We start from the raw sequence: 16,953 nt of genomic DNA, 5'->3' as shown, positions 1-16,953 counted from the left end.
GTTTTTAAAAAATAATTTTAATTATAATTTTAAAAATTAATTTTGAATTTTTTGAAACGAATATTTTAAATTGTAACTAATAAAACTGTTTAAATACATTAATTTAAAATATTTTAAAAAATTTAATTAAAAAAATTCAAAAATATTCCAAAATTGATTTTTAAAAAAATTCAAAAAATTTGAAAAAATGCTTTAATTCTTTTCTACTGATTACTTTATAATTATCTAAATATGTTTTAAAATACTAAAAAATAATAATAATTTAATTTATGATTTTTTAAATATTCCTAATTGCAACTTTCTAAATACTTTAATTTTCTCTATAATATTCATTTTAAAACATCCAAAAATTATCTAAAATTATCCAAAAAGTACAAAATAAAAAACATTTAAATTCCTCTCTAAAAATTACATTAAAAAATTTAAAAATTCCAAAAAATTTAAAATTTTTTCTAAAAAATTCACTTTAAAATATCTAAAAAGTCTACTTGGAAATAATTGTAAAGTATCATATCAGTAGAAGATAAATATGTGAAATGATTTGTTTTATCGATCAAACATTATCGGAACCATTAATTTTTTTTTTTTGATAAGGGCTATAATACCATTTATGTTATTTGCCAATTGGCAATAAAAGCTAACCCATAATATGGCATTCATAATTGATCAAAGCATATATATTTTTTTATGATTTTCTAAAAAAAACACCGATTCAAAAATAAATATTTCTACTTTTCTATTGATTTGAAAAGTGTTTTTTTTCCCTTCCTTCAAATAAAATAAAATTACGATCTTGTACTAAAAGTCATGTGACTTTAAACGTTTTCCAATATTCCATATTGACTAAATAATACTTTTTTTAGATAATAACTAAAATTATAATTTCTTTGTGTGCGGAATTAAGAGTTGGAGAAGAGGAATTTTTTTTTTTAGATTTTACAAAAAAATATTGGGAGGATGCGGATGACTTGACGTTTTGTCGATGGACTGATTTTTTTGTAATTAATTTTTAATAAATTTTTTTTCGATATTTCTGAAGGGTAAAATGTTTTTAGAGGGATTTAAACTAACGTTTGCATCTAAAAATACTTGAATAGTCATTAATATCATTAGAAAGGAAAAAGAAATGCAGATTTCTTTTTGATTTATTGAAGACTGGAGTGTTTTACGAGAATTTCTGTATCTGAAAACACAGAGGTAATCATTAAAAATCACAGAGATGGATAGAAATGTACATATTTTAATATTTTTTTGGAAAAGCGGAGTATTTTTTAAGAATTTTTCTATCTATAAACGTTAAGATAATCATTAAAAGTCATCAGAAAGAAGTAGAAATGCAAACAGATATTTTAGACACTTATAAAGAATTTAATAATAATAATAATAATAATAATAATAATATATAATTTATAATTATTTACTGTTTAAATCTTATGTTTATAAGAAATTTTTACTTATTAAATTTAACATTTCGTGATAAGAAAAACATGAAAAATTTAAATTTCAATAAAAATTTCATTTCTAAAAATACAAAAGGAAAAAGAAAACATATGCAAAAAGTAATTTTGTATTTCCATGAAGGAATTATTTATGGACGAATCGAAGTCACATCGTAATGAAATTTCTAAAAAAACACGTTGTTACTTCCTGCGACGTGACGAAAATTTAAGGATTTTTTTTTTGGAAAACGTAGTCAAGCCTTGAAAAATAATTTGTTAAAATATAATAAACAAACATAAACTTAAAATTTATTTGAAGAAATTGCAGTTTTTTAAAATTATTTTTGCTATTTTTGGATGCAGAATTTACGGCTAGTGATCACGAAATACTCCCGAGAAAATCCTTTAGTTAGGTACAAGTTACGTTAATCTACGTGATTAATGGATATACCATTAAAGGATCTTCTTTCCAAAAAACAAAGAAAACAATATTTGCTGTTGTTTTTCTAAGAAAATACTTAAATTTGTTAAATGGCAAAAGTTTTATTTATCGGAATAATCATTAGAAAATTGCTAGAAAGCTTCTAAAGGTGTAAAAATGTGTGCTTTTTTGAATGAGTTTTTATACAAAAAGTGCAGTTTTTTTAGAGTAAACTATATCCAAGTCAATTTTAAAAAACACAATATTTGTTATATAATATTTAAATTTAAATTGGGATTATTAAAGGAAGACTTCTAATTTTTCGGTTATAATTTGACAATATTGTAGACCGATAGTTCTCACTGTCGTCCGTCTGCCTGTCTGTTTTTCCTTAATCTCGAGAAGAGAGTTAGGTAGACAAAAGTCGAGACTAAATATGGAAAAATTAAGGGCAGGAAACTCCGATAAACTATATAATAACTTCCAGTTAGGACTTGATGTTACGTTATTTCAATTCAAAATTTTCCCCTGAACTGAGTTAGATACACGACCGGCACGACTCACTATTGGTAACAGGAAACGTATGATGTCCAGGGGCAAGACACTAAACAATTGAGAACACTGACGAAAAATTGCAGCCCAAATAATTGCTCGTTAGATATAATTTGTTTATTTATTTAAAAAATCGTTAGAAAAATTAATAAAAAAGCTTCTAATAACGCAAAAAATGTAGCTAAGAAATTGCATTTTTGTTTGATTTTATGCAAAAAAAAAATTGTGTTTTTACCGATATTATACTCAAAAAGCTGTATTTTTTTAATAACATCAATTTAAAAAACACATTTTTAAAGATAAGTCTACATAAGGGATGATGGAAAGGGAAAAATTTTAAAGTATTTTACATTTTTTCTTATGTTCAGACGGTGCCACATCACCAACAGCGGGTCCAGTTCGGAGGTCCACCATACAAAAAACTACATCGGAGCAATACGAATCCAAATCTACACGCGACATTACTCTAAGTTTACCCGAAAATTTGTTTTTAAGCACAGGACCAACCACAGCTCGTCCCATCATCGATGGTAAATCGAGGTTTACGTCATACATTTAGCTGCTACTGGAGATATTTTTTTGATCCGATTTTTTTTATTTTATTACAGATACTCCAGTAGAAGTACCCGCTTTTTCTGGAACGTCTTTTTTAGAGTTTCATCGTTTACAAGCTTACACTCGATTGTCTTTAGAGCTGGAATTTCGAACGTTTTCTAATAATGGCATCCTCCTCTACAATGGACAAACTTCGACTGGAGCTGGAGATTTTGTATCTTTAGCTATTAAAGATGGATACGTTGAATTCAGGTTAGAAAATTATTTTAAAAAAACAAAATTTTCCCTAAAATTGAACAAATTTCTATGTCATTTTACCGTGGAAAATTGCATGGAAAATATAGAAATAACCGAATTTTAAAATGTTTAAGTTTTTGTTAACGTTTTTATTCCGTAAAGAATTGCTTAAAACGCTAGAAAATAATTTTTTGTGCTTTTAAAAATAAATGTGAAAGAATAATTGCATTTTTCAAAAAACCAGAGAGAATAATTGCTGCATTTTTTGAAAAATTGCAAAAAATAATTCATAATTATTCATAAGAAAGGATAATTGCAGTCTTTGGAAAATCGGAAAAAAAGAATTGCATTTTTTAAAAATTACAACAATTACAGTAATTGTATTTTTTTGAAAAAGTGGAAAAATATTGCTATTTACAATAACTGAATTTATGGAATAAATATGAGTGAATAATTACCATTTTAAAAAATAAACGTAATGACTTAATGCCATTTTTCTAAAAGTATAACGAAATAATTATATTTTTGGAAAAAATTGTAAACCTTTTTCTGCATTTTTAAAAACTTATTTATTCCGTAAACTTTATAAAATATTCAAAAATTTCATAATTTGGACACATAAATTTGGAAAGTGGACAAAAATGTAAATCGCAAACGAAATAAAAAAAAAAAAAAAAAGGAATTTTTCTGTTGACCCAACAAATAGCAAATTTCTTTTTTAGATTCTTGATAAAATTTCAATTTACAAATTTAAAAACTTCTTTTGTAATTTATAAAAATTCTCTTACAATATAATTGTAAATAGAATAATTGAATTTTTTTGGAAGAAATGTAAAAAATAATGCCATTTTTCTAGTTATCGTAATAAAGTAATTGCGTTTTTTTAGAATAAACATTAAATAATAACTTCATTTTTCTAACAACTGTAATTGTTAGTAATTGAGGTTTTTGGAATAAATTCGAAAGAATTAATTGCATTTATTTTTTAAAAAAATAATCGCTTTAAAAAACGTAGAAAACATTATGTTATTTTCTAATATTTAAAATAAAATAATTGTATTTTTTCAAACCGACAATGACAGAATTTTCTCAATAATTACAATANAAAAAAAAAAAAAAAAAAAAGGAATTTTTCTGTTGACCCAACAAATAGCAAATTTCTTTTTTAGATTCTTGATAAAATTTCAATTTACAAATTTAAAAACTTCTTTTGTAATTTATAAAAATTCTCTTACAATATAATTGTAAATAGAATAATTGAATTTTTTTGGAAGAAATGTAAAAAATAATGCCATTTTTCTAGTTATCGTAATAAAGTAATTGCGTTTTTTTAGAATAAACATTAAATAATAACTTCATTTTTCTAACAACTGTAATTGTTAGTAATTGAGGTTTTTGGAATAAATTCGAAAGAATTAATTGCATTTATTTTTTAAAAAAATAATCGCTTTAAAAAACGTAGAAAACATTATGTTATTTTCTAATATTTAAAATAAAATAATTGTATTTTTTCAAACCGACAATGACAGAATTTTCTCAATAATTACAATAAAATATTTGTTTTTTTTAAATAAATGTGAAATAATCGTATAATTACGTTTTAGGATGATTTTTAGATGTGAATTTAAGTAATTTAAAATTAATAAGAAAAAAATGTAGATAATTTTAATAATTTAAATCATATTTTCTATATTTATACGTAAAATTTTAACGTTAAGTTGAGTGAGAGGGTAATGAAAATGACAGAAATTGATGGAAGTCGACTATCAACAGATACAATTTAGGAAGTGGCCCAGTTATACTGAGATCACCACAAAGGCTACAAGCGGGTCGTTTCCATCGACTAGTTGCAAAAAGATATTTAAGAGATGGGATGCTAACACTAGAAGGTCAAGAAGACGTGGCAGGAAGGAGCGAAGGAGTGCTAAAATCATTGGATCTTGGAGAAAATCTATTTTTAGGATACGTCCCAACGGATAACAAAGGGTAGTTTGCTTATTATTTTATATAATTATAGTGTTACATATATTATATATATATGAAGAGTAGAGAATTATGTTATAGTATAGCTAAATCAAATTCAATCGAGATAATTCTGGTATTTAGGTTAAACCAATTTCGTATACGATACAATTGTGTGATGAAATTTGCTGTGTTCATCAGAAAAATCTTTTCTTTATCCGATTATCAGCGAGACAAAGCGTCTGTTTTAACGAGACACACTTAATGGCTTTCTTCTCTTCTCGTTCTTGATCAGTGTCTTCGATAATATCGGAGTTAAAGGTGGTCTTATCGGTTGCATCAGAAGATTAAGAGTTGGAAGAAAAGAAGTTAACCTTAAATTTCCAGCATCCAAGGATGTCCTGAAAGGAAAAGGGATAAGTAAGTTCGTTATAGTAATTATGATAATAATAATAATAACAATAAAATTCTTAATTAAATTCTCCTTTCTAATTAATAATGTAATAATTAAATCGTATTTCTGTAATAACCCCGCTGAAATTCGATCTACGTCTAGTCATTTAACTAATGATCAAGGCGCGTGCAGCATCTTTATTTTTCCGTTTTCTATGGTTAATTTTCAGTCTTTTTTTTTAATTTGAATTTTTTTATTGGTGAATGTAATAAAGAGGGTTTTTTTAGAGTGTAAACGTTATAAGGAGGTTTTACAAGCGTTGTAAAAATATCTACGATACTTTAAAATATTCCATAGTTTTTAAACCTTTTAAAGAGTTCGTTAACGTTTTAACGAGGTTTAGAAAGTTTATAGACGTTGTAAAAGGGTTATTTTAAATAATAAATGTTATCTGATAACTTCTTTATTGCTAATAGTTACATATTTTGTTTGTGATTTTAAACTTTATAAACGGGTTTTAAAACTTCAAAATATTATAAGAGTTTAATAATAATTACTGTATAATCATAGTAAATTCTTATATATATATATATATATATATATATATATCTGAAACGTTAAAATAAAGTTTTTAAAGTTTATTAAAGTCATAAAAAAGTTTAAAATTGCAAATATTGTTCTATTACTATAAAGGGGTTTTTAAATTTTATAAATATCGTAAAGTGATTGTTTTGTAACCTGCAAACGTTTTAAAGAGGTTTTTATACTTTATAAATGTTATATGTGTTTTCTGAAAATTAAAAACGATACTATAAGACCAATTATTATTGTTTATAAGCATTGTAAGCGTTCAACAATCTAAAGAATATTGAAAACGTTATAAAGAGGTCTTAAAAACTATAAATTTTTAGAGGAAATTTTAAAGCACATAAACTTTATAAGAAGAATTTAAAATTTATTTATTTGTGAAGTAAATTTTTATATTTTCAAACGTTGTAAACGGTTTTAAATCTCTTTAACTTTATATCGGTAGTTTTTTTAACGTTTAGAGACGTTATAAAAGGATATACAGTTTAATAACTTTGTAACAAAAATTTTTTACATTTAGAAACTTTATAAAGAGGGTTTAACGCTTATTAATTTTATAAACTGAGTTTATAAATCTTAAAAATATTAATTAAAGTTTATTAACTTTAAAAACAAAATTTTAAACTCAAACGTTATACAAAGTTTTACAACTTACTTATTTATAAAGGGTTTATAATGGGTTATAAAGTGGTTTAAAGCTTCTTAACATCATGTAAATTTCTAAATATTAGAAATTTAAAAACTAAATTAATTCTATAAGCATAGAGACGTTATAAGGAAAACTTGCTTATTTATAAGGCGAATTTCTACATGTCAGAATTGTTATAAAGAGGTTTAAACCATATCGAAGTTTATAATATGAATTTCTAAATATTATGGATGTTATAAAAGCTTATTCTTTTTTCAAAAGGAATTTTTAAAGTACGCATACGTAAGGAGAGTTTCAGTGCTTGCTCATTTATAAAGCGAATTTCTATGTTTGAGAAGCGTTATAAAGAGGTTTAAATCTTATAAAACGAATTTCTAAAGCTTAGAAACATTACAAGGAAGTTTATTAAGAGATAAAAGCATTTAAATTCGACTTTTTAAAACAAGGGCGATTGTTCAAAGGGCCACAACTCATCGAATTAATTACAAAATGGAGGTAGAAATGCAGAAATTTTAATTAAGTAATATAATTAATGCTAACCAATAGTTTAAGTTAAGCGTTTATCTAATTAACAATTGTCTAAATAAGTAAATTAATGCAATTTTAAAGCGTAATTTAAGAAAAAAAAATTTATATAAATATATATATATATATATATATATATATATATCTGAAACGTTAAAATAAAGTTTTTAAAGTTTATTAAAGTCATAAAAAAGTTTAAAATTGCAAATATTGTTCTATTACTATAAAGGGGTTTTTAAATTTTATAAATATCGTAAAGTGATTGTTTTGTAACCTGCAAACGTTTTAAAGAGGTTTTTATACTTTATAAATGTTATATGTGTTTTCTGAAAATTAAAAACGATACTATAAGACCAATTATTATTGTTTATAAGCATTGTAAGCGTTCAACAATCTAAAGAATATTGAAAACGTTATAAAGAGGTCTTAAAAACTATAAATTTTTAGAGGAAATTTTAAAGCACATAAACTTTATAAGAAGAATTTAAAATTTATTTATTTGTGAAGTAAATTTTTATATTTTCAAACGTTGTAAACGGTTTTAAATCTCTTTAACTTTATATCGGTAGTTTTTTTAACGTTTAGAGACGTTATAAAAGGATATACAGTTTAATAACTTTGTAACAAAAATTTTTTACATTTAGAAACTTTATAAAGAGGGTTTAACGCTTATTAATTTTATAAACTTAAAAATATTAATTAAAGTTTATTAACTTTAAAAACAAAATTTTAAACTCAAACGTTATACAAAGTTTTACAACTTACTTATTTATAAAGGGTTTATAATGGGTTATAAAGTGGTTTAAAGCTTCTTAACATCATGTAAATTTCTAAATATTAGAAATTTAAAAACTAAATTAATTCTATAAGCATAGAGACGTTATAAGGAAAACTTGCTTATTTATAAGGCGAATTTCTACATGTCAGAATTGTTATAAAGAGGTTTAAACCATATCGAAGTTTATAATATGAATTTCTAAATATTATGGATGTTATAAAAGCTTATTCTTTTTTCAAAAGGAATTTTTAAAGTACGCATACGTAAGGAGAGTTTCAGTGCTTGCTCATTTATAAAGCGAATTTCTATGTTTGAGAAGCGTTATAAAGAGGTTTAAATCTTATAAAACGAATTTCTAAAGCTTAGAAACATTACAAGGAAGTTTATTAAGAGATAAAAGCATTTAAATTCGACTTTTTAAAACAAGGGCGATTGTTCAAAGGGCCACAACTCATCGAATTAATTACAAAATGGAGGTAGAAATGCAGAAATTTTAATTAAGTAATATAATTAATGCTAACCAATAGTTTAAGTTAAGCGTTTATCTAATTAACAATTGTCTAAATAAGTAAATTAATGCAATTTTAAAGCGTAATTTAAGAAAAAAAAATATATATATATATACATTAGAATATTCGATAATTTAAATGTATCATAAACAGGATGACGAGTTTATTAGAAAAATGAGTTCATTAAAGAGATTCATTGATATTCATTGAATAATTAACATCGATAAATCATTTACTAAATTGTCATTATCTCATTTACATCAAAATATATTTATAAATATTTATTTTTAATTATTTCCTCAGTTAATGATGTTTATATTTACTCGATTTAACGCTTAAAAAATTTTGTTAATTAACTTCGCATATAAAGTAATTATTGATCGTCCTCGTTTGATTCCATCGTTTCGTGATTTAAAGTATCGTAAGCAACGTTGAAACTTTGTAAGACGTTTATTCAAGTATAGATAAACGTTATATAGGGGTTTTATAGGTTTTAAATATTATATAGAGACTTTTATGACTTATAAACGTTTTTGTGGATTTTATACTCAGAAACGTTATATGTGGGTATTAATTTTTTAAACCTTTTAAGTTTAGGAACGTTATAGAAAGTAATTAATGCTTACAGCGTTTAGGTTAAGAATTTTGATTTAAAACATTATATAAATGTTTTAACAACTTTTGCATGAATTCATAAGTTAGAAACGTTTTTTACGGATATTTTTAAAACATTTTATGCTTAAAACGATACATAGAAGTGTTCTATACGTTTATATAGAGGTATTTACAATTATAAACGTAATAGATGAATTTTTAAACGCAAAAATATTATATAAATATATTTTAAAGTTTAGAAATATTTGCATATAAAATAAATTTTAAGAACGTTATATAGGGGTAGTAACACTGAAATGTTTTATAAGAATTTTTAAGTTTAAAAACACTGTGTACAGTATTTAGAACTTATAATGTTTTAACAGAATTTCTAAACGTTATATAGAGGTATTTAGAGCTTTTTAAAGATTTTAAGCTTAAAACATAGTAATATTTTAAAATTTAAAAGACCTTATAGATGTTTTTAAAGCTTGAATCGCTATATAAGATTATAGAGCATTTTATAAACTGTTTATATGGATTTTAAATGCTTAAGAAGGTCTTTCGAGAATCTTTGTAGCTCGTAAACGTTATATAGGGGCATTTAAATCGTACAAATTTAACAAAGAAGTTTAGAATTATTGTAAATGGATATTTTAATGCTTAAAACGCTGAAAAGTAGTATTAAATTTCATGAAATATTCCTAAAAATAATTGTTCGTAGCCTAGAAACGTAAAATAATGAAATGATAAAATAATGAAGCATTTTACAGGAGAATGCCTGGATAGTCCTTGCAATGCCTTACCTTGTCAGCATTCTGGCAATTGCATCACACAAACAGAAGACTCGTATACTTGCCATTGTCTACCAGATTACACAGGTAATGTTCCGAATCCTTCCTCTTCCTATTTGGAATTTCATAGGTAATTTATCACTAATTATCCTATCATAATTAAGCAGACTAAAAAAAAAAAAAAACGCAAGTCTCCCAGCGATGACTGATTCTGAACGTCATTAAAATATTTTTAAAAAGTAATTGCAATTAAGTTTTCGAAAAAGTCATATTATCTTCGAATGATACCAACAGTTTTCAACGTCGTTAAACTTAATCGTAATTAAAAAGCTTAAAATTAAAAAAATTAATTGTAATTAACAAGATTAATTGCGATTAACAATTTAACTGAAATTAACGACTTAATTGTAATGAACAACTTAACTGTAATTAACAATTTAATTGCAGTTAAAGAATTTCACAATCTGCTTATTTTTTTGTATTTGTATTTTTTTATTTTTTTGCTTATTTGAATTTCACAATCTGCTTGTTTTTTGTTTTTTTTTGTATTAAGGGCGTTTTTTGAAAAAAATTTCCATAAAATTTATGGATTTTTTGAAGTTAATTACAACATACTTTATTCAGAATTAATTAAAAGATATTTGAGTTTTTAGATGCGACGTTAAATTACTTAATTTCTTCTTTAAAGTAATGAAAATCGTGTAAAGTGTACATAATCAATCAACGTCTTGTTCCACGTTGAAAAATCTCGTTTATGCACCGAATGCAATTATATACAAAAGTAAATAAAACTTATTAGGAAAAAAAGAACAAAACAAACTTTTTGTGTGTTTTTAGAATAATAATAATAACAAAAAAAAATTCTTTTTAGATATTTTTCTGTATTACTATCTTAATGATTTACTTTCTTTATTTCCAATTTTTATTTTTTATTTTTTAGTTCTACACAGTCTTCACGACATAAAAATCTTGATTTACTTCGAAAAAACTTCGAAAATAAATCTTTTTATTTTCTTTTTTTTTTTTTGAAGTAAAGAAATTTTTAGGAGTGCATTTTACTTTTCCGGCTTTATGTATAAACAAAGGAAAGGTATGGCGATCGGTCAAAAATGACCCCCCAGATTTTTACTTTTTTAGCTTAGGGGACCTCAAAACATCGAGAAATGCAGAATAATTCGGTGTTATTTGTATGTATGGATGTTAGTGTGTATGAGGGGTACGATTTTGTTCACCCTCTTTCAAGCTTAATAATTCCTGTGCTTTTTGTCGAAAATTTCTGAAATTTTGCACAGAGGTTTGTGTATTAGGAAGATTGATGCTATTAAATTTTGGTGGTTGAAAGTCGACGGAGTGTAGAGATAAAAGGGTCGTGTAGGGTCGGACTTTATGACGATTTTACTCGTTATTAGCATTTATAATTTTTATAAAACCCATCCGTGCCCTTAAAATCAAGCTTTTTATCTTTTTTTAATAAATAAAAATATAAAATGTTTTTTTAATATAATAAAACATCGTAACAGATGGCTCCACAAACGCAGTTTTAAATGTTGTCTGGAAAGTAAAGCAACTCGTTGCTGGACTTATTTTTTAAAGTAAAGATATTTTTAGGAGTGTATTTTTATAGAATGAATCAAATGTTTTTCTCCTCCCTCCTTACATTTACATTTTACGCTTTATAACATTAATGAAGTGTCGCATCTCTGGAGAATATATGAAGAAATTTTTTAGAGAAATTCTTAAAAAAGATATTTCTAAAAAAGTCAAAAAAATTCTCGCTCGTCTCTTCGTCGATAATTTTCATCTAAAGCACCACAGTTCATAAAATAATGTTTAAGTAAATCGAGCGTGTTGCATGTAATATCGGAGGAGTGGATGCGATGCCGATGCACAATTCTTGTATATTCTTTAATTAAGTATTTTTTAAAGATAATAAATGGTGTAATTTTTGGATAAAATCACGAGATAATTAAATTTTTCAGACGTTTGAAATGTTATTTAACCATCAAAGACTTAGAAAATAAAAAAAAGAAGAATGAGAAGGATGAAAGGAGTCGATACTTTTTACAGCTCCTATCCAAAAATATACTGTTTCAATATAGCAGAGTGACCCTCTAAAATTGCTTCCTTTCACTTCACATCCTGTTACTTTTCTTTGACGTTAATTTTTTTGAAAACTTTCTGGAAATAAACAATTTTGACTTTACCAATTTTTATCGTCCGAGTCTAAATCCAAAAGAATTGAAATTTTCCAAAAAATTTTCTGTTTGTAAATTAAAATTCCATAAAATTGTTTAGTATCGTCATTTNAACGTTTTTATTCCGTAAAGAATTGCTTAAAACGCTAGAAAATAATTTTTTGTGCTTTTAAAAATAAATGTGAAAGAATAATTGCATTTTTCAAAAAACCAGAGAGAATAATTGCTGCATTTTTTGAAAAATTGCAAAAAATAATTCATAATTATTCATAAGAAAGGATAATTGCAGTCTTTGGAAAATCGGAAAAAAAGAATTGCATTTTTTAAAAATTACAACAATTACAGTAATTGTATTTTTTTGAAAAAGTGGAAAAATATTGCTATTTACAATAACTGAATTTATGGAATAAATATGAGTGAATAATTACCATTTTAAAAAATAAACGTAATGACTTAATGCCATTTTTCTAAAAGTATAACGAAATAATTATATTTTTGGAAAAAATTGTAAACCTTTTTCTGCATTTTTAAAAACTTATTTATTCCGTAAACTTTATAAAATATTCAAAAATTTCATAATTTGGACACATAAATTTGGAAAGTGGACAAAAATGTAAATCGCAAACGAAATAAAAAAAAAAAAAATAATTTATTTTTTATACTTTGATGAGTTTTTTGATGCGTAAAAGTGTTTTCATAGATTAAACATAATTAATAGTTTGTAAACAGGTTAAAATGTTAAACACTTTTAACATTTTGACACTTCCTTTGATGTATTTTCTTCGTCTCACTGTATAAATAATTAGAAAAATTATTTTTAAATTCAGCATCATCTAAAAATTTCTATCAAATAAATCATTTTCTAAATCAATATTCAACATCTCTTCCTTAATTTGAATAAATTTAATGTATTATTAAACATCGTTAACATTATTTAAAAGCCTTTTATGTTTGTTTAATTAATAATTTTTGAAGTTAAGCATCAATTTATCCTTACGCATCATCATATGTTAACGTATAGAAAAGTTATTTTTAAAGATAATCAAGAAATTAAGTTTCGAAGATAGGGGGAGAAGAAGAAAAAAAGAGCACTTAAATTACAGTTTAAAAGATCGAAAAGTATATAAAAACTTATTTTTTTTCTGACTAATGAGTCATGTAAAGTCTTTCACGATGTAATCAATCTTCATTATAGAATAAATTCTTTTAAACAATCCAAAAATATCAATTTATCACGCAAATATAAAGTGATGCGGATCTAGATTTGCTCCTATGTATTTTCTAATGATTCTGATCAAACTGATTTGTCTCCAATTTCTATCGATTGTTAACACCTCAGTAGAGAATTCTTATAATTTTACAAAGTTTAATATAAATTTTAGACAGTTTATAAACATCTTTTTCACAATAAAGTCAATTAATTAACGTCGAAAAGTGCATAAAAGCATCTTCATCGATCTGTCTAGGAAAACAGAACTTGGTCATTGAACTTGTTTAATATATAGAACAATGTATATAATTATAAATTTTTCATAATTTTGATTTGATTTTTTGAATTATTTTAGGAGAAAATTGTGAATATCCTTTGGATCCTTGCGCCAGTTCTCCATGTGATGAAGGAGCTACCTGTCAACATGTAGGACAATTAGATTTTTCGTGTCTGTGTCCACTTGGAAGAAGTGGTAGTTTGTGCGAAAATTGTAAGTGTTTTTCGATGATTTTTTCAGTCCAAAATTGATTATCTTTTTCTAAAAACAATCCGTATTTATTTAATTTGTGTTTTTTGTAACGTAAGATATTTTTAAAAATTTTATTAAATTATTTATAATTTAATATTGAAGATCCTTTCTAAAGAATTGCCTTCTAAGTACTCCTATAAAAATGATATTACTATATACTCCTATCGAAAGGATCTTTCTACTTCTTCTTTGAAAGAACCTATTACTTATCTTCTTACATTAGAAAGTACCGTTTAATTATACGTTAATGAAACTTAATTATATTTAAAATTACATAACATTTTTATAGAAATTGAAAAATAAAACATGTATTTTTAGACGATGACGTATTCGTTCCTGATTTCGATAGCCACGGATTTCTAGAATTACCCACTCTTCAGAACATAGCCAATTCATTTACTTTAGAACTCTGGTTCCTTACCAGAGCACCCGATGGTATGTTATTATACAATGGTCAACAGGCATCAGGAAGGGGGGATTTCGTCTCCCTCAATATAGTCAATGGCCACATCCAGTTTCGTTATGACCTAGGAAGTGGAATGGCGGATATAGGGTCAGTAGAATTTGTAAAAAGAAAGTGCGGACGTGTGACAAATGATTGAATTTATACATATTTCAAGATTTCTTTTATCGAATTTAGTTACGAAAGTCCAGTAACGCTCAATGTTTGGCACGTGGTCAAAGCTACGAGGCTCAAAAGAAGTGGAACCTTACAATTAGACGATGGACCTGTTGTTTACGGAGAATCTAAAGTAAAAATTCTTACATTTTATGTCTTTTTGGAATGATTTATTCAAAATCTTTCTCAACTCCACAACACATTTTGTAATGTGGAATAAGTTCGACTCCCTATGAGTATGGATTACTGATTTTTTGAATGGATCACTCCATATACATATATATCTAAAAATCTCATTTTATATCTAAAAAAATACATTTTTCAGGAGCCCCTCAACGAATTAAACCTAGATCAACCGCTATTTTTGGGTGGATATCGTCATCTTGCAGATATCAATCCCGAATCGGGAGTAGCAGTGGGTTTCAATGGTGCTTTACAGAGGATCGTCGTCAATGGGGAGTTATTAGAAGATCTAAGAAAAATAGCCAAAGATTCTCGAGGTGTTAGTTCCTATCGAGGACCCCCTTGCAGCGAAAATCCTTGTTTAAACAGTGGAATATGCAAACCTCAATTAAACGATTATCACTGCCAATGCCCGATACCTTATGCAGGGAGGAAATGCGAAAAGTGTAAGTGTCGATAACGAAGTTTAGTGTTATCTTAAGAATTTTTAAGAGTCAAGCAATTAAATTATCTACTAATTATGGTCTGAAGTCGATAGTTTGTGAAGAATATATATTTTGGATGGTTCCCTTGAGACACATCAAAGTTATATCGATATCTTTCGAGATCCTTAGAGCGAAATAACACTAAATCCCGCTTATTACAGTCATAAAACGTTATAAATACATCCAAGTGACTAATAAAACTTAATTGTGCAACTGATGCCGTAAATTCCGGATGCCAATAATCCACAGTTTTATTTATTTTCAGACGTGGAACGAGGAGAGATGGACCAGCCCGTTTTCTTTGATGGATCCACATTTTTGGGCTTCCCTAGCAAACTAGCAATCAGGTACATTAAAAAAAATAATAAATAAATATATATATATATTGAAACATTTATTGTCCTTAAAGTCATGCTTGATGTCGTGCTTTTTATTATAGAGAGGAGGGAGATGAACTAGAAGATAACTGGTAAGTTCATTAAATTACAAAAATTAAGTTATTAAATTGGAATTTATTGGATATTTTTTATTATAATTACAACGATAATGATGATTAATATCGGAATTTAATTGTATACAGCTTTAAAATGACATAAAGGTGGAGATTTTAACGCATGTGACGCTAAAAATCGTCATTTTTCGAAGCGTTATTGATATATATTTTAACTCTATTATAATTGATATAAATATTTAAATTAAATTAAATTGAATTATAAATACTTGTAAAATTCTTGATATTAAAATTCATGATAAGCAAGTTTTATCTGAAAATTAGTTATTCATTTCATAGGCAAAATTAAAGATTTTACTAATCTTACTACTTAGAAAACGGAAAAATTTACTATTATATAACTAATTTAGCTTTAATAAATCTTCTTTTTAACTTAATTTAAAATTAAGTTTAATTTATAAGGCCTCCAATTTATATAAGAAAATTCTCCCAAAAATGATCGTAACCTTCGAATTTTAGGGTGTTCGCGTCGTAGAAACGTATGTAAACTGCATCTAATTAACAACTATCGATTATTTAACGTTACGGATATGCAAAACGATGCAAACTCTATTGATTTTAATTAATATATACGCTAACTCGTGTCATTGTGTACTTTTTCTACGTGATATAGCGTAACATATTCAAGAAATAATGCAAATTTTATTGAAAAAAATCGTGGAAATCCCTCTTGATACGATCGTTAACTTTCCTCGATAACTTCTAAAAAAAAGCGGTTTCGAATATTCGATTCTAAAAAATTCTCTCTAGCAATTTTCCTACAGACTTTCTTATCATAATAGTTCACATATACGTGCTTCATTTTATGATCCAGCGACTACTGCTGATGGCTACATTATCACCACCTTAATCTTGTGTCCTCTCATAAAGATATTGAGAAATAGTGATACAATGCATTCTTCCATTTCCTGACATTCGTTTGCAATCTTGGAAGAAAAGAATCTACCCCAAAATATCTCCTTTCTCGTTTGTAGTTTATATATAGGACTACGATTACTTACCATCGATTACAACTAATAATGGACAAGAAATACGCAAAATACTTTTTTGTGTGGACCACGAGGAGTTATTTTGCGATTTTTCTCACTCATCACATTTAAGAAACTCTAATTAATTAATTAGAAAAGGCTAAAGAAGTTTATAATTAACAAGCTGATGATTTTGTGAAAGCTGCAAAGTGGTCCCGCTGAAGTCTGTAAGCATCTAGTATAAATATATACTTTT

General features: G+C 25.7%; 1 protein-coding gene across 1 annotated transcript in view; it reads left to right on the top strand.

Annotated features, from left to right (window-relative positions):
- The window catches only part of LOC111613226 (agrin-like), a 34,503-nt gene that overhangs the window by 12,259 nt on the left and 5,291 nt on the right, over window positions 1-16,953 (top strand). The window contains exons 12-22 of the mRNA XM_023354576.1: window positions 2,781-2,942; window positions 3,021-3,219; window positions 4,978-5,190; window positions 5,462-5,586; window positions 9,977-10,084; window positions 13,758-13,892; window positions 14,250-14,484; window positions 14,572-14,683; window positions 14,876-15,179; window positions 15,484-15,565; window positions 15,658-15,687. Coding sequence (XP_023210344.1) covers window positions 2,781-2,942; window positions 3,021-3,219; window positions 4,978-5,190; window positions 5,462-5,586; window positions 9,977-10,084; window positions 13,758-13,892; window positions 14,250-14,484; window positions 14,572-14,683; window positions 14,876-15,179; window positions 15,484-15,565; window positions 15,658-15,687 — 1,705 coding nt within the window. The remainder of the gene's footprint in view (window positions 1-2,780; window positions 2,943-3,020; window positions 3,220-4,977; window positions 5,191-5,461; window positions 5,587-9,976; window positions 10,085-13,757; window positions 13,893-14,249; window positions 14,485-14,571; window positions 14,684-14,875; window positions 15,180-15,483; window positions 15,566-15,657; window positions 15,688-16,953) is intronic.

Source organism: Centruroides sculpturatus, unplaced genomic scaffold (genome assembly GCF_000671375.1).
Source record: "Centruroides sculpturatus isolate CEXI.00-Female unplaced genomic scaffold, Cexi_2.0 scaffold1839, whole genome shotgun sequence".
NCBI classification, from domain to species: Eukaryota; Metazoa; Arthropoda; class Arachnida; order Scorpiones; family Buthidae; genus Centruroides; species Centruroides sculpturatus.
The sequence above is the reverse complement of the archived record's forward strand: the minus strand, read 5'-3'. Positions and strand labels throughout refer to the sequence as shown.